Source organism: Lontra canadensis, unplaced genomic scaffold, assembly GCF_010015895.1.
Source record: "Lontra canadensis isolate GAN:19392208 unplaced genomic scaffold, GSC_riverotter_1.0 scaffold64, whole genome shotgun sequence".
NCBI lineage: Eukaryota > Metazoa > Chordata > Mammalia > Carnivora > Mustelidae > Lontra > Lontra canadensis.
The window spans coordinates 8,816,900-8,836,328 of NW_022631058.1; the positions used below are offsets into that span (position 1 = coordinate 8,816,900).

Below are 19,429 nucleotides of genomic sequence, written 5' to 3' on the forward strand. Positions count from 1 at the left end.
CCACTATCTTACATTCACAAAAGTTAACCTAAAAGAAAAGTAAGACCTGAAACCATAAGACTCCTAAAAGAAAACACGGGCAGTAATATGCTTCTTGACATCGGTCTTGCTGATTTTTTTTAAAAACCTAACACCAAAATCAAACACAACAAAAGCAAAAATCAACAAATGGGACTACATCAAGCTAAAAAGTTTCTGGACAGCAAAGGAAATCAATGAAAAGCAACCTATCAAGTGGGAGAACAGCTGCAGATCATCTATCTGATTAGGGGCTATTATTCAAAATATATAAGGAACTCCTACAACTCAATAGTGAAAAAACAATCCAATTTAAAAATGGGCAGAAGATCTGAATAGATACTTGTCCAAAGAAAACCTACAGATGGCCAACAGGTACATGAAACAATGCCTGATATCTTTAATCATCTGGGAAATGCAAATCAAAACCACAATAAGATATACCTCATATCTATTAGAATGGCTATTATCAAAGACAAAAAATAACAAGCGTTGGCAAGAACTTAGGGAAAATAAACCTTATGCACTGCTGTGGGAATGTAAACTGGTGCAGCCAGTACAAAAACAGCGTGGATGTTCCCACAAAAATTAAAAATAGAACTACCATATAATGCAGCAATTCCACTCCTGGGTATTTATCTGAAAAAAATAAAACCAATAATTTGAAAGGATATATGCATTCCCATGTTCATTGCTGCATTATATTCAATAGTAAGGAGAAGTAATAATCTAAATGTCCACTGATGGATGAATGGACAAAGAAATTATGGTATACAATGGAATTTAATTCAGCCATGAAAACAAATGAAATCTTGCCATTTCTGACAACATGGATGGACCTCAGGGTATCACCTAAGTGAAATAAGTCAGACAGAGACAGACAAATACTCTATGATCTCTTTTATATGCAGAATCTCAAACAAAACAAAAACCCAAGCTCATAGATACCAAGAATAGATTGGTGGTTATTAGAGTTGTGGAAGGGGTGGGAAAAAATTGGGGTTTGATTATAATTAAAAGCTAAAGTCAGGGAGTACAGGTTTCTAACAGAAACTTCTAATACATCATTACACAGAAAAGTGTGAAAGGTTAGCAATATTTAGAAAATACTTGTTTATAGACATTACAGACATTATTAGTTCATGTTACATTTTTATACTTCTGGTTATTCCATAACTTGTTACCATAAAATGAAATCATTTGTTTGGCAAAATTCTCACAGGACAATCTACATTAACTATAATGCCGTTTGTTTTTTTTTTTAAGATGTATTTATTTTAGAGAGAGAGTGAGTGCAAGCAAGCAAGGGGAGGGGTCAGGAGAGAGGGAGACAGCAACCTCAAGCTGACTTCATGTTCAGCAGGAAGCCTGACATGGGGCTCAATCCCAGGACCCTGAGCTGAAATCAAGACTTAACTGAGCCATCCAGGTGCCCCTATAATGACATAATTTTATAAAATGTTAAGCCTCAGCATTGTAATAGTTGTATATTTATTTGCTGAAGAAAACAGTATTTGGTTATTAAATGTTTGAAGGAGATAACTCTGTTTCATAATATTTAAACCATTGGAACTTCAGTAATTTTGTAGTTAACTAGTATAAAACCACAGGTAACTCTTTGAAGTTAAGAAAAATCCATCTACTTTCCTTTTTTTTAAGGTTTTTGTTTAAATTTCAATTAACAGGCTAATACTAGTTTCAGGTGTACAATATGGTGATTCAACACTTGTACAGCAACTCCTGTGCTCATCACAACAAGTGCACTCCTTAATCTATTTCACGCATTCTCCCACCCACCTCCGCTCTGGGTCCTCCCTTCTCCATCAGTTTGTTCTCTATAGTTAAGAGCTTGTTTCTGGGTTTTCCTCTCTCTTTTTATTTCCCTTTGCTCATTTGTTTCTTAAATTCCACATGTAAATGGAATTATATGGTATTTATCTTTCTGACTGCCTTATTTTGCTTAGTGTAATATACCTAGCTCCATCCATGTTGTTGCAAATGGCAAGATTTCATTCTTTTTTTCCTATGACTAATATTCCATTGTGTATATGTATATATATATATATACATATATATATATATATATATATGTATATATATATATATACACACACACACACACACACTACATCTTTATTTACTCATTAGTTGATAGACACTTCAACTATAATTTGGCTATCATTTATAATGCTGCTGTAAACTTTGTATGTATTGAATTAGGGGTTTTGTATTCTTTGGGTAAATACCTAGTAGAGCAATTGCTGGATCACAGAGTAGTTCTAACTACTGAGGAAGCTCCATACTGCTTTTCACAGTGGCTCTACCAGTTTGCAGTCCCACCAATAGTGCGAGAGGGGTCCCCTCACTATTTTCCTTTTAAATCAATGGTGACAAAAATAAAAGAGGAGAATATTTAAAAATAAACACACAGGGCCAACAGACACATGAAAAAGTGCTCCATATCACTCGGCATCAGGGAAATACAAATCAAAACCACAATGAGATATCACCTCACACCAGTCAGAATGGCTAAAATTAACAAGTCAGGAAATGACAGATGCTGGCGAGGATGCGGAGAAAGGGGAACCCTTCTACACTGTTGGTGGAAATGCAAGCTGGTGCAACCACTCTGGAAAACAGCATGGAGGTTCCTCAAAATGCTGAAAATAGAACTACCCTATGACCCAGCAATTGCACTGCTGGGTATTTACCCTAAAGATACAAACGTAGTGATCTGAAGGGGCATGTGCACCCTAATGTTTATAGCAGCAATGTCTACAATAGCCAAACTATGGAAAGAACCTAGATGTCCATCAACAGAAGAATGGATAAAGAAGATGTGGTATATATACACAATGGAATACTATGCAGCCATCAAAAGAAATGAAATCTTGCCATTTGTGACGACATGGATGGAACTAGAGGGTATCATGCTTAGCGAAATAAGTTAATCGGAGAAAGACAACTATCATACGATCTCCCTGATATGAGGGAGAGGAGATGCAACATGGGGGGTTAAGGGGGTAGGAGAAGAGTAAATGAAACAAGATGGGATTGGGAGGGAGACAAACCATAAGTGACTCTTAATCTCACAAAACAAACTGAGGGTTGATGGGGGGAGGGGGGTTGGGGGGGTGGGGTTATGGACATTGGGAAGGGTATGTGCTATGGTGAGTGCTGTGAAGTGTGTAAACCTGGCGATTCACAGACCTGTACCCCTGGGGATAAAAATATATGTTTATAAAAAATAAAATTTAAATAAATAAATAAATAAACACACAGAATTATGTCTTTTCTCCACAACCTAATATGAAGATCTATTCCTAGGAGCAGCCAATAATACTAGAAGATAATTTTTTCCAGGTCTGATACAAGACATAAATCTACAAATTCAGGAAGCACAACAAATCCTAAACAGAATAAGATAAAAATGAAGCACCATACATGATAATGTTATTAAACTACAGAACTATAGAATAAAATAAGAGAACAAAGGAAATGAGGGGAATAACTCTCAAGCAGAACTCCAGAAGCAGTTAAATTAACATTAAAGAATAAGAGTAAAAAACACCCAAAAACATAATCAGTAATAGTATACCAAAGGCAGAGAGGGAGGTGGTGGTAATTCACCCAGAGCGGCAAAACACCATCTATCAAAAATTTTAAAACAATGATAATAAAGTGGAATAAAAATCAGTTTGCTTTTTAGGGAGAGTGGGAAGTACAAGCTTCCAGTTATGGAATGAGTAAGTCACAGGGATGAAAGAATATGGAATATAGTCAATACTACTGTAATAGTCTTATATAGTGATAATGGTAGTACATTGCAGTGAGCACAGCATAATGTATAGAGAAGTTGAATTGCTATGTTGTATACCCGTAACTAATGTAACATTGTGTGTGAACTATACATTAACAACAAAAAAATAAGCTTGCTTTTTAAGAATTGCAATGTCAGGGGTGCCTGGGTAGCTCAGTTAAAAGTGGCCAACTCCTGGTTTTTGCTCAGGTCATGATTTCAGGGTCCTGGGATGGAAACCCATATCGGGCTATGTGCTCAGCAGGGAGTCTGCTTGATGATTCTGTCTCCCTCTGCCCCTCCCCCTGCAAGTGCATGAGCACACTCTCTCTCAAAATAAAACAATCTTTAAAAAAGAGATGAATTAAAATGTCAGTGATACTTTTGCAGGTGCAACAGAACACTTGGAATGCTGCTGGTTCAGACAAAGAAGTCTTTATTAAAGAAACTCTTTAAGACTATTTTTTTTTCCTTAAGATTTTATTTATTTATTTATTTATTTGATAGAGATCACAAGTAGGCAGAGAGTCGTGCAGAAGGTGTGGGGGGAGCAGGCCCCCACTAAGCAGGGAGCCTGATGCGGGGCTCAATTCCAAGACCCTGGGATCATGACCTGAGCTGAAGGCAGAGGCTTTAACCCACTGAGCTACCCAGGTGTCCCTAAGACTGTATTTTAGAAAAAAAATGATAAAAGAAAAAATATCTGAGATACAAGAAGAAAATATGAACAAAGAAATGTATAAGCATAGATAAACCTAAGTAAACACTGCGTTAAATAATAATACCCAATTGCAGTTAAAAAAATTTTTCAAAAATTAAAGACAGAACTACCACATAATGCAGCAATTCCACTCCTGGGTACTTATCTGCAGAAAATGAAAACACTTATTCAAAAAAAGGTATATGTATCCCCATGTTTATTGCATCATTATTTATAATAATCAAGATACAGAAACAATCTAAGTGCCCAATGATGGAAAAATGGATAAAGAAAATGGTGTGTAAACACACACACAACAGAATATTATTCAGCCATAAAAATGAATGACAATTTGCCAAATACCATACCATCTGATATGTGGGATCTAAAAACAAAACAAAAACAAAAACAAAACACACACACACACACCAAGCTTATAGATACAAAGAACAAGATTAGTGGTTGCTACTGGTAGGTGGGCCAAGTGGGTGAGGGGGTCAAAAGGTACAAACGTCCAGTTATAAAATCAGTAAGTCATGGGGATATAATGTACATCATGATGACTATGGTTAATAAACTGTATTGTGTATTTGAAAGTTGTTAAAAAAGGAGATCTTAAAAGTTCTCATCATTGGGGCGCCTGGGGGGCTAAGTGGGTTAAGCCTCTGCATTCGACTCAGGTCATGATCTCAGCGTCCTGGGATCGAGCCCCGCATCTGGCTCTCTGCTTAGCAGGGAGCCTGCTACCCCCCTCTCTCTCTCTGCCTGTCTCTCGGCCTACTTGTGATCTTTCTGTCAAAGAAATAAAATCTTAAAAAAAAAAAATAATAAAGTAGATAAAAAAATTCTCATCATAAAAAAACATTTTGTAACTGTGTGGCAATGGATGTTAATTAGATTTACTGTAATGATCACAATATATTTCATAATATATTTCACAATATATACAAATATTAGATCATTATGTTGTACACCTGAAACTAATATGCTGTATGTCAATTATACTTCAATTAAAAAAAGAAAGTTAAACAAAAAAAAAATCTGAGGGGTATTAAAAGCAAGTATGTTCAAATTTGACTGATAAGGATTTCCGATGGCCTTGTGAAGAAAAGAATATTTGGTACCATGATTTCCTGTGTAGACAAAGGTGTGACTGTGGTTTTATGATTTTACTGTAAACCTTCATGTGCAAAATTCAATACAGAACCACTGAGATAATATTTGGTAATCTTTTCTAGTTCTCAGGGAGAAAAACCCACCAAAGAATGAAACATCCATAACTCAAAAGAGAGACAGAGAGAGAAGGGGCAGTGACTGGGGTTCAATTATTCTAGAGGTTGTGATTAATTTCAGATTTTTAGTTAAGTATAAATATTAAATATAGTAACACTAAAAAAAAGAGAACAGACTCTAACTTTTAAGTCAATAGATGGAAATAAAAATAAATTACAAATTCATGTTACCTAAGTTCAACTTGGCCCTTATTATGGCCTGACAATCCTTTCCTTCATCTGCGGATTCTCACTTCTTATAGTCACAATTTCCAAACTTTTCAACAAGAGCTCCTCCTACAACGCCTCCATGCTATAAAATAACATTCCCTACCAGCTCACTAAGAAATTCAAAGTTATCTGTACATCCTTAATTGCCCTAGGTTAATAATATCTGCTTTGCTCTAAAAATGGCACCTCTTATCTCTCTATATGGACAGGCTAGTTTCATTTGGTACTTACAAATGTGCTCAGTTCTGTTTCACCCTAAAATGTCCTCCCTTCAATTCTGGTACCTCTTTTTAAATTAAGGCCTTTTTTCTTAGCCATAAAGGGTGGAAAATTTAGCTTCTGTTTTCTTCCTACATTCCTGTATTTTTTCTTTCCAACATAACACTGCAAACCGGCTCAGGATAGGTGTCCCTAGGACTGTATTTTAGAAAAATAGGTATGATCAGAGGAGGTGCCATAAAGCAAAGATTGGGTATAATTTTCTTTATATATCATCATGAGTAAGCATACATGGAATAAATATTAAAAGTCTTTTTTATATACCTACTATTGCTTTCTTACATTTATGAGGGTTGGAAAACTGTGACAACTTATTCTATATTCAAGCCTGAGAGCCTCTTACCCTTTTTCAGTTTCCGGACAGCCAACATACAATGACTAGGAGAGAGATCCCATATTCTTAAGGTTTTATCATCACTTACAGTAGCACAGATGGGCAGATAAGGATGTGTAGCCAAACCCCACACCTCTCCTTCCATGTGTCCCTACAAAGAGAACACAGTTAAGATCAATTTAACCTAAATATATGCGTATTTAGAAGAAAACTACAGACAACAACTGATAATATATAATGATAGGATAATAAATACTATAGTAATCTAATAAAACTTTTCTCTTTATCTTTGGACTATACCTTAAAATGCTTTTGTATCAACCTTCTCTTCACAATTACAATATAATCAAGTTAGTGTCAAAATTAGTTTAAAAATCCTGAAATTTCACTGAGTGGAGAGAATAGGAATTGGCTGCCTTGGAATATTAAAAATCGCCATACAGGAGGAACTCTGTGCATTTGAAAGTAAGGAGCGCTGTAGACCTACTCCCCAGTCAAACTGATGAAATTAAAAAAAAAAATTTAAGGTCTCTGGAAATGGTTCCAAGGAGTTATGACAAAAGAAACATTTATTCAAAAAATCTGCTAAAATCTGGTAAGAACAATGGGAGTTTTGCAATATTTGAACTGAGACCCACTCCTTTCCTGCCTCTTTCCAACTCACCGACTTGAAAAGTCCACACCAGCCTGACGTAACCAAGAACACAGAGTATGGGCACTCTCTTTCTCTACCCCCTAATCTAATGGGCTATCTTCCCAGAAGGAGCAGATGACTGGCATTTCATCTTGCCCCCAGCTACCTGCTAGAGGTTAAATCCTTGATGGACCCCCTTATTCTGAGATGGAGGCTCTACATTGGGAGTCATGCCACTAAGAATACAGGGGCTTTAATACAATCCAAGAAGACCTAAGGCTACTACTCCCCAATACTCCCACCCTAAACTGAGCACTCAGCTTCTAAAGCAAGGAACACTCAAAAAGGAGCACTCCATTGCTCTCACCCTCAACTCCAGAGCCTTGGATCAGAGATTGTGCCTGGAGGAAGAAGCAAGCAGTAAAACAGCTCCTAATCTCTTCTCAAATGAAATGACTGCATTATTACATAGTATAGGAAAGTTTAAGCCTAAAGATGCTTTTGGAAACAATGAAGGTTATGATGAAAGTTACTTGGAGGTAACTGGTACTTATCATTTATATAAGCTAAACAGAAGGCCAGTGAGTTTGTCCAACAGAACCAGGGTAATCTCAGGGGAGAATGCTTCAAGTCAAAATAAATCTCAAACACTAATCTAGGGAATGGATGTCCATTTTAGGGAGCCTGAATTTGATCAGTTTGATCTGTTGGGCAATTTATGCTCTGGGGCAAATTTTGAGAACAGTAGAGCAATCAGCCAGCAATGTAATGGACTTAGTGGCTGGGTATGGCAGGGAAAAAGACTATCAAAGAGGAGAGAACACTTCCCGAATCATTTTATGGAGCCAAGGAGTCTGATAGCAAAATCAGACAGACATCACAAAGAAACTATAGACCAACTATCCCTTATGTACAGTATGTGGATGCTAAAATCCTCAAAAATAGCAAACGGATTCCAACACATACAAAAACAATCATACACAAAAACAATCTGGGGCTTATCCCAGGAATGCAAGGTTGGTTTAAAAGGTGAAAACTGGGGCGCCTGGGTGGCTCAGTGGGTTAAAGCCTCTGCCTTCGGCTCAGGTCATGATCCCAGTGTCCTGGGATCGAGCCCCACATTGGGCTCTCTGCTCCGCGGGAAGCCTGCTTCCTCCTCTCTCTCTCTGCCTGCCTCTCTCTGCCTACTTGTGATCTCTGTCTGTCAAATGAATAAATCTTTAAAAAAAATAAAAAATAAAAAAAATAAAAGGTGAAAACTAATTAATGTAATATCCCTTATCAATAGAATAAAATAAAAACCACATGATCATCTCTCAATAGACAAAAAGCATTTGACAAAGTACATACTGTTTCATGATAAAAACTAGCATCAAACTAGGAACAGAAGAGTAATTCTTCAATCTGATAAAGAACATCTATGAAAAATCCAGTTAGCATTAAACTTAATGATAAGGAGTTGTGACTTCAAGCCTCATCTTGGGTGTAGAGATTACTTAAACATAATGGTAAAATATTGGATGCTCCCTCCCTAAAATTAGAAACAAGACAAGGATGTTCTCACTACTTCCAGTCTACATTGTACTGAAGATTCCAGCCAGGATAATTAGGCAAGAAAAAGAAGTAACAGGCATTCTGATTGGAAAGGGAATATTAAAACTATATTTACAGCTCATATGATCTTATGTTGAGAAAATCTGAAAAATCCACTAAAAAATTATTAGAATAAATGAGGTCTGTTATTTTAAAAAACAAAACTGAGATCTCTATATTGTGAACTATAAAACTATTGAAAAAAGTTAAAGAAGATCTAAAAAAAAAAAAGAGATCCCATGTTCATTGATATAATTTAATATTGTTAAGAGATGCCACTCCCCAAACTGATCCACAGAATACTACTACAAAGACTACTGTACATGTTTTTTCTTAATACATCGGAATGTACTTCTGTTGTGTGCATACATCTACATACTTTTTAAATTCCAGTGTAGATAATAATACAGTGTCAGTTTCAGGAAAACAAGAGTGAATCAACAGTTCCATACAGTACTCAGTGCTCACCAAGATAAGTGTATTCTTTTTTTTTTTTTTTTCAAAGATTTTATTTATTTATTTGTCAGAGAGAGAGAGAGAGAGAGAAAGCACACAAGCAGGCAGAGGTGGAGAAAGAGGCAGGATCTGGGCTAGGCAAGGAGCCTGATGCAGGGCTTGATCCCAGGACCCTGGGATCATGACCTGAGCCGAAGGCAGCGGCTTAACCCACTGAACCACCCAGGCGTTCCGATAAGTGTATTCTTAATCCCCTTCATCTATACCACCCATCTTGCAACCATAACCCCTCTGGTAACCATCAGTTTGTTCTCTCTAGTTAAGCGTCTGGCTTTTGGTCCCCCCTTTTTTTTTAAGATTTTATTTATTTGACAGAGAGAGACACAGCAAGAGAAGGAACACAAGCAGGGGGAGTGGGAGAAGAAGCCGGGTTCCTGCTGATCAGGGAACCTGACGCAGAACTCCATCCCAGGACCCTGGGATCATGACCTGAGCCAAAGGCAGAGGTTAAACTACTGAGCCACCTAGGTGTGCCTAGATTTCATTCTTTTTTATGGCTGAATAATAATCCACCGTGTGCAGGCCTGTGTATATGTATCTATATACATCTTTTTTACACATTCATCTATTGATGGATACTTTGGTTGCTTCCACAATTTGGATACTGTAAATAATGCTGCAATAAACAGAGGGTGCATGTACCTCTTCAAATTAGTGTTTTTGCATTCTTAAGTTAAATACCCTGTAGTGTGATTACTGAATCACAGGGTAGTTCTAGTTTTAATTTTTTGAGGAACCTCCATGCTGCTTTCCAGAATGGCTGTCCCAGCTTGTATTCCCACCAGTAGTGCACAAGTGTTCCTTTTATTCCACATCCTTACCAATGCTTGTTTCTTGAGTTTTTTATTTTAGCCATTCTGACAGGTGGGATGTGATACCTATCTCATTGTGGTTTTGATTTGTATTTCCCTGTATGTCTCTACACTTTTTATTTTATTTTTATTTTTTTTAAAGATTTTATTTATTTATTTGACAAGAGAGAGAGATCACAAGTAGGCAGAGAGGCAGGCAGAGAGAGGGGGAAGCAGGCTCCCCGCTAAGCAGAGAGCCGGATGCGGGGTTTGATCCCAGGACGCTGAGATCACGACCTGAGCTGAAGGCAGAGGCTTTAACCCACTGAGCCACCCAGGTGCCCCTACACTTTTAATTATTATAGTTTTATATTATCTCATTTCTAGCATGAAGTTTCTCAACAATTTCTGTACTATTTTTTTTTCTAGATAATTTTTAAAAACTCTTCCCAGAATTTCTGAAAAATTTCATTTGGATTATGATCATATAGAATTTATAAGTTATTTAGATCTTTTAAATATTTATTTATTTTTTTTTTTAAGATTTTATTTATTTATTTGACAGAGAGAGATCACAAGTAGGCAGAGAGTCAGGCAGAGAGAAAGGGGGAAGCAAGCTCCCCGCCGAGCAGAGAGCCCGATGCGGGGCTCGATCCCAGGACCCTGGGATCATGACCTGAGCTGAAGGCAGAGGCTTTAACCCACTGAGCCACCCAGGCACCCCAGTTATTTAGATCTTTTAGATCTTTAGTAAAACTTTATAGTTTTCTTAACACTGATCTTGCATATTGTTTCCTGGTTATTGTAGTTTTCATTTCTTCAAAAATTTTTGGTTTTTTGTACCATATTTTCTACTATTTTTGTACCATATTTTCTAACTGATTATTACTGAATTGAAGAAATGCTATTGATTTTTACACGTTGATTCTGAATCTCACTTTACAGGACTCCCCAATTTGTTCTAATGATTTTTCAGTTTATTCTCTGGAATACCCAAGATATAGGGTTATAATATCTGCAAATACGGACAGTCTTATCCATTTGTTTCCAGTGCTTACACTTCATAATGTTTTTCTGAACTGGCTAAGACCTCACACACAATTTTGGACAATAATGGTCAGAATGGTATCCTTGTCTTATTTCTGATATTTAGGAGAGAGACAACAGATATTTAAAATCTTACACACTATAATAAACATAAAAAATAATAGGATGTCATTTATCACTTCAAACCTTTTCTTACAATTATAAAATTGCCTGTGTTTTTGAAAAGTTCTGTCCATAGATTCATCCGTAAAAGTGTACTTGTACTGATATTTTCTAAGAGATCATAAACATGTTAAACACCATGACTCCATCATCTTTTTATTTCAAAGAAATATTATGTGACTGAAGTTCAAGAGTATGACACCAAATTTGGACAATAAATTTAATATACCATGTTTGTAATTTGCTTACAAATTCCCCTTGGCACATTACATTAGGATTTTATATTAACATTAAAGTATGTGCAGTGTTCTCATCTATGTGTGCTCTGTGTTGTTTTAACAGAAGTGAGGTGGGAGGAAAGTGGGGTTGGAGAAGAAATAAGTCTGTAATAAGAAAGAACATAATTCTTTTTCAGCATAAAAGGTAAGCTCAAAATTGGTGTTACCATATAGAGTTGCAGGAGGACAACTTTTCAGTAGGGTAGATCCTACCTCATTTGCTATGTTCTATAATATTGATTTGTCTTCCTACTTTCAGAAAAACAATACATATAGGAAACGTACAACTAAAAAATTAATACAGCATTCCTGATAAAAATGTTAAGGATCAGCTGATCCTGCTCCTTCATTTTATATTTCTACCATACAAAAGTTTACATTGCTAGATTTTTATTGTTAACATTTTCACTGACAAATGTTTTCAGCAATAAAATTTTTAGCATACGTTCATTTATTTTTTTAAATTAGAAACTTAATAATGAAAATAAAGACTTTCAAATAAAAACAACTGCCTGACATTCAATGAATATACTTCAAAGAAATAAAAAATATGAAATAAAGTGACTTGGTTTAATTAATTATAACTGTTTTTTCTTTTCATTGGTTTCTTGTTTTACGATAAGAAATTACTTAAAATAATGGCAGTTACTCCACATGATAACATGCGTATTTATTTACTGGTATCTACTCAGCTATAATTAAATTAAAAATTTTTTGGTATGTATTATCAAATATTTCCCCAATTAATTTAACATTATTTTCCATTACTATTTATTTTTGGCTTTTATGTATTGAATCAACTGCATACAAAGAAAAAAAACTACATTATCTTTTCAAATTACCTGGACCAGAAGTGTTATTGGGCCACTTTTATCCACTTCTAGTATTTCACCATTCTTTGTGCCAACTAAAATATGACCATGTCCTAATGATATGGCACGTATAGATGGGTTATCTTCCAAGAGAAGACCTGAAATGTTAAATGAAGATATTCTTCTAGGTATAAAGTTACTAGAACACAAAGATGTATATATTGCCAATGATGCTCTTTTGACAATTAAAATCACATTACCAGGTTGCTTTCCCCTGTATTTTAAATATTCTAATAAATGCACTGCATTTTCCCAAACCACTCAATTTGCTAATCTCAAAAGAATCACCTACATACTATAATTCCCTATTATCCCAGATCTTTTACTACTGTTCTGTTGACTGTTTCTTTTCCTCTTATATTTGTGTATTTGCCCCTCCGCATTCACCTCCTTACCTTCTTGGAGCACCTACAATATTCTGGTTAGTAATTCTAATTCAACTTAAGATTAATTCATTTATGTAGACTGTGTCCTAGGAAGGCTTCAGAGATGTAACTGGTAAACATAACATAGCCAGCTCCTGCTCTTACAGAGCATACAATGAAGGAAACAGACCCTCTGTGAGGAGTGTATTGAAACAGGGCAATTGTAAGGGAATTTTCCCTTTCTTGAGGGGGTAGAAGGGAGATGGAAGTGGAAGAAATCACCTTATTGAGATCTGAAAATGAGTCTGTGGTCAGGTAATTGGAAGAGGCAAGAGGGAGGAGAAAGGGCAAATTTTAGGCCAAGTAATAGCATACAGAAAGGCCTGGAGGTTACAGAGAATGTGATGTAGTACCTTAACACATTGATGAAAGGGTAAAAGGAAGGGCATGCAAGGATAGACAGGAAAGGTCAACAAAACACGAATGTGAAACAAAATGCCAAGCTTAAAAACAAATTCTTGACTGGTGGTAAGTGTGACGCTCATGTGTCAATTTTCTCTGAAACATTAAAAATGATCAAAATTACCATGAATAATCTTGTGCTTTGTTAATATTTTGCCACCTTTATCAAAGAAAATAGATTTTTGAAAGGACAGCAAGAATTGTGGCTCTAGTTAAATGGCTTCTCCCAATAAATTCTGATGCCTATCTAGTAAAGAAGGAAAAATGTATTTCATGTGCTCCACCTCAGGGACCACACATGTTAATGAGTAATTAATAGCTTATCCTACAAAGGGAATTAAATTTAAAATCATCTTTATTTTATTCTTTTTTTGAAGATTTATTTGACAGAGAGAGAAGAAGAGAGCATAAGCAGGCAGAGGAAGGAGGAAGAGCAGACTCCCCACTGAGCAGAGAGCCCGATGTGGGGCATGATCACAGGGCTCTGGGATCATGACCTGAGCTGAAGGAAAATGCTTAACCGACTGAGCCACCCAGGCACCCCTCAAATCACCTTTAGATCCTGGTGCCAAAGCAGCTCTTTTGATAGCATAGGTCTTGAGACATCTTTCAAAGGAGTCATCCCAAAGAGCTACTACACCATCTTTTCCTCCAGTTACAAATCCCTTTGAAAGTAAAATCTTCAAGTTAATAAAGATCTAAATATTTCTAAAAATAAGAATCTTCCTTACATTGAAAAATTCTAGAGGAAAGAACATTAACAGCTAAAAGTTACAGCTTGTGAGCAAATTAGCATAAAAATCAATTGTGTTTTTTATATATTAGCAAGGAATCTGCAAAAATATTTACAGGGACACTGAACAATCTACTTTTAGGACAAAACTTTAAGAACAAATTTTTAATCTGCAATCATAAGGTAGTTCTAACACTTTCAACAAGATACATATTTTCTCTTGGAGGCTTCATAATCCCATCCTTCATATAAACAGAGGATCACAGGATATGGTGATAATATGGTCAAATAATTGTGGACACATAGAAAGGGATTAATAAATATTAAGTTAAACTTTTTTTTCATAGCAGACCCATTTCACTGTGTTCAGGAGTTTGAAAAAGGAATAAAAGAAGATAGGAAGACTCTGGTTCACAGATTATTAATGAGTGGCTCTGCTTAGCACAAAGACAATATTCCTTTACTTGTGAAAATGCTCTACAATCCATGATCAAATTACATTTAACTTAAAAATATCTATAGAATACTTACTTTTTCCAATGCATGCATACTAAACACTGGCCCATCATGTGCTTTAACTGTTTTCACAAGAAAGACGTCTCTCCAGATACACACGTCTCCTGTGGATGTTCCAGAAAAAGCCATCTCTTCCGTCCATCCATACACTGCACACATCATCGTGTCATTTTTCCCCAGTGTGCCTACATAGCCTTTTCTTCCAATCAGTCCTCCTCCTGGTTCATGAAAAATATCACAGAAGTACCATTTTTAAAATGTATAAAATTCTAAAGTGATAAAATTTCTTTCCTACTGTAATTGTTTAAATGTGTAATAGTATGGAGACTTTAAAAGAAAAATAAAGGTCTCTCAATCAGCGACTTGCCTGGCTAAGACAGCCATATCCATGGCAGCTTTTAGGCCACAGCTCTTTGGATAAAAACATGTACACTAAGTCAGCTTTGATCAATTCTCAGCACTTCTGATTGTTCTTCAAAATTTTTATTATGACATACTTAAGAAAACAGGAAGATATAAAAAATAATATAAGAACGTACACAAAATTACTAAAACCAAAGCATGATGCCAATCCCATCTCCCTTCTTCACCCTCTACTATTGTGAATGGGCTATTGACTACCTTCATGCATTCTTTAATAATTTTACTACTTATTTGTAAATTTTTAGGCAATAAGTCATATTTTTCATGTTTTAAGATTTTCTATAAATACCATTTTATGTACAGTTGACCCTGGACACCACTGGTTTGAACTGCACAGAAGTCCACTTTTACACATTATTCAATAGACACAGTACTCTAAATGTATTTTCTCTTCTTTGTAATTTTCTATTTAATATTTTCTTTGCTATATTTTACCTTATTGTAAGATTACACTATATAATACATATAGCTTACAAAATGTGTGTTAACTGACTACGTCATTGGAAAGGCTTCGGGTCAACAGCAGGCTATTAGAAGTATTTGGGGAGTCAAAAGTTATATGCAAATTTTTGGGGCCCCCAGGTGACTCAGTCGATTAATCTGCCTTCAGCTCAGGTCATGATCCCAGGGTACTAGGATTGAGCTCCGCGTCAGGCTCCCTGCTCAGCAGGGAGTTGGCTTCTCCCTCTACCTCTGCCCCTTCCCCTGCTTGTGCATGCTCTCTCACTCTCTCTCAAATAAAAATATTTTTAAAAATGTTATATGTGGATTTTTTACTATGCCAGGGGTCAGCATCCAAACTCCTTGTGTCATTCAAGGGTCAACTGTATTCCTTTGCAAATTGCTTTTATCACTAATAATCCACTATGGAATTTTATATACATTGATTTGTACCTCTAGAATATGCATTTTCATAACTATATAAACATTCCATTATATGAACCTAGCTGTCTGTTCATTTTCCTATTAATGGGCACTTAAGTTGCTTCCAAGCATTTGCTACTGAAAACAATGCTGATTTAAATATTCCTGTAAAGGTCTCTTCTATACAAATGCAAGAGATTCTCTAGGATTGCCTAGGAATGACCACAGGGTATGTGCAAAAAGGAAAGCATATAGATGAGAAGTATCATCTGTTCCAAACTGTTCTAGAAAGTTGATACACCAACTTACACTTCCATTAATAGTGAAAGGAGATCTTCTTTCCCACCTTTCAGGAACATTTGGTATTGTCAGACTGGGGGATATGAAATACCAACTGAATTTTTTTAAAAGACTTTATTTATTTATTTGACACAGAGAGAGAGACAGTGAGAGAGGCAACACAAGCAGGGGGAGTAGGAGAGGGAGAAGCAGGCTTCCCGCCAAGCAGGGATCCCAATGTAGGGCTCGATCCCAGGATCATGACCCAAGCCAAAGGCAGACCCTTAACAACTGAGCCACCCAGGTGCCCCCAGCTGAATTTTATTGTTGTTTTAATGTGCCTTTCTTTGATTATTAATGAGCTTTGTCATATTTTCCTATTTTTATTGGCCATTCATTACCTATTGATATCTTTTGCCCATTTTTTTCCCAATTGAACTCATTCATTTATTATTTATTCTATATATATATATGCGCATGCCAGGCACTATTCAAGGCACTGTGGTAGAGCTACAAAAAAAACAGACAATAAAACTCCCTGCTCTGTTCCCTGTTTGAGGCAGCGGGATCAGCAAGGGCCCCCAATACAGTAACGTGAAAGAAACTTCAAAGAACATTTTCGGAGGTCAGCATGGTATAGCAAAAATAATAAGGGTGGAAGTAATGGGAGATGAAGCCACAGAGGTCAAAGGCAGCTACAGGCCATCTTAAGAATTTAACTTTTTAGTCTGCATGTGATGGGAAGTGGTTAGTGGAATAAAATCTGGCATATCATATATTAATAGGTTCATTCTGATTTCTGGTTTGAGAATAAATCAGAGAATGGCAAGGAAGAAAGGAGTTAGATGGCTATTTCAGTCATCGGGGCAAATGATAACGGTGGCACAGACCAGAGTGGTAACATGGAAGATGATGAAAAGTGGTCATATTCCACATGTATGCAGAAGACGGTCTTTTTTTTTTTTTTTTTAAGATTTTATTTATTTACTTTAGAGAGCAACAGAGCATGATCAGGGGAAGGGGCAAAGAGAGGGGGGAAAAATGTCAAGCAGACCCTGAGTACAGAGCCTGACATAAGGCTTGATTGATCTCATGACCCTGAGATCATGACCCAAGATGAAATCAAGAGTCAGATGCTTAACTGACTGAGCCACCCAGACACTCCTGTCTTTTCTTAATGTAGCAGCCAGAGTAGTTCATGAACTTGTTAGGTTAACTAAGTAGAGTGGTAAGGGGGGAAAAAAACCCTAACAGGTTTAGACTTCTCTCAAAAGGAGAAGATACATTGTAAAATGAACATGTAAACAACAGTCTAAAGGTATTATAGTAGGTATATAAGAAACTGATTAACAGCTTGAGGGTAGAATTGAAGGGGGGGTTTCATTTGGTTTTATTTAAGATGGAGAAATAACCCCATACCTGTATGTGGAGTGGAAAAAATAAAGAGGGAAAAGCGATGATGTAGGGGAGGAAGGGAAGAAGAATGGGACTGATGCTCTTGAGTAGATGAGAAAAGAAAGGATCTAGTACACAAGTGAAGGGACTGGCTTTCACTAGAGCATAGTCTATCTGGAGCAGGAGAGACAACCTACAGGCTGTGGGCCAAGTCCTGCCACCACCTGTTTTTGTACAGAGCGTACAGGTTAACACTGTAAGCTACAGAAGCCATGCCTGTTTCCTTTTCTACTCCTAGAGCCTGCCTTCCTGGCAAAAGGCTGCCAACTAGCAGCTGCCCGGGGTCTAAGCTGGTTGCGATCTACAAGTTGAGGACTTTGCAAATGGCAACTGCTAAGCACCTAGCAGTGAAATTATTATCCAGGAGTTAGTTGCCTTAACTTTGGCTAGCTGCCCAAAGTGAGAAGGGAGAACAACACAGTAGGACCTATGTGTCACAGGGGCATGACTATGGTTCCTCCACCCAATCTACAAGTCCCTTTCACTGCAACAAGTTGATCTTAGATACAATGTCTCCAGTTCATGGCAACTAGGCAGAAAGCAGGGTAGGAGTTTTCTCTCCTATTCCATAAGTATTTACATAAATTTTTTTTTTATTATGTCCCTTGGGCCTGGGGAGTCTAAAATATTTGCTGTCTCGGGGCACCTGGGTGGCTCAGTGGGTTAAAGCCTCTGCCTTCGGCTCAGGTCATGATCCCAGGGTCCTGGGATTGAGCCCCACATACGGCTGTCTGCTCCGCAGGGAGCCTGCTTCCTCTTCTCTCTCTCTCTGCCTGCCTCTCTGCCTACTTGTGATCTCTGTCTGTGAAATAAATAAGTAAAATCTTAAAAATAAAATAAAATATTTGCTGTCTCACCATTTACAGAAAGAGTTTGCCACTGCCGATTTAAATTATCAACTGGGTTTTCTGATAGACATAGCATAACATATGCCTACTGTACCAGGTCACATCATCACTGCACTCAAAAACTTTCAGTGGCTGCCTGCCCATACCAACCATGGAATAGAGTTCAAATTTCTTAGAGGTCAGCTTAATAATTTATGAGTTGGAATTCTCAAAGCCTAGTTCTGAGACAGGAGGTAAGACGCTCCCTTCTAGCCTTAGGCCTAAGCCACCTTTACCTAATTTACATAAAGTTATGCATTTATCTGAGCACTTACTCAGATTAATAAAGTGGTTACTTATTTTCTCACTTGTCTAGTGAACTCTGTGGATCAGAACCCCAAAAGTGAGGAAGGTTGAAAGGCACATCAAAGTTTTAACATTTATCCTTATGGTTCAGTTTTAGGTCTACTATATGACTAATCAAACTTAAGGGAAAAAGTCATTCAATTGCAAATCTCTTCATTTTTTTTAAACATTTTATTTATTTATTTGAGAGAGAGACAGTGAGAGAGAGCATGAACAAGGAGAAGGTCAGAGGGAGAAGCAGACTCCCTGTGGAGCTGGGAGCCCTATGTCAGACTCGATCCCGGGACTCCAGGATCATGACCTGAGCTGAAGGCAGTCGCTTAACCAACTGAGCCACCCAGGCGCCCTTTTTAAAAAAAAAAAAAAAAAAAAAAATTATTTATTTATTTGAGAGAGAAATCTCTTCATTCTAAAACTATTTACTTTCTTTGTCTCTTATTTCAAAGAAATTTATAGGATTTTGTTTTGTTTTTCAAGACAAATAATAAGCATTACTTGCTTGGTATTTGCAATTCTAAATAAATAAGGTATTCTAAAATTTTATTAAATATATGGGAATAAAAATGTGAAAATACTTTACTTTGTAAATGTATATACACTATGATCTGATGAGT

General features: G+C 36.7%; 1 protein-coding gene across 7 annotated transcripts in view; it reads right to left on the reverse strand.

The window, feature by feature from the left end:
* EML5 (EMAP like 5) overlaps window positions 1-19,429 on the reverse strand; it is a 171,622-nt gene that overhangs the window by 63,080 nt on the left and 89,113 nt on the right. For all 7 annotated transcript variants that reach the window (XM_032878580.1, XM_032878579.1, XM_032878577.1 and 4 more), the window contains 4 exons: window positions 14,617-14,819; window positions 13,906-14,017; window positions 12,496-12,623; window positions 6,642-6,783 (listed from right to left, as the gene is read on the reverse strand). In XM_032878580.1, the coding sequence (XP_032734471.1) occupies window positions 6,642-6,783; window positions 12,496-12,623; window positions 13,906-14,017; window positions 14,617-14,819 (585 nt within the window). The remainder of the gene's footprint in view (window positions 1-6,641; window positions 6,784-12,495; window positions 12,624-13,905; window positions 14,018-14,616; window positions 14,820-19,429) is intronic.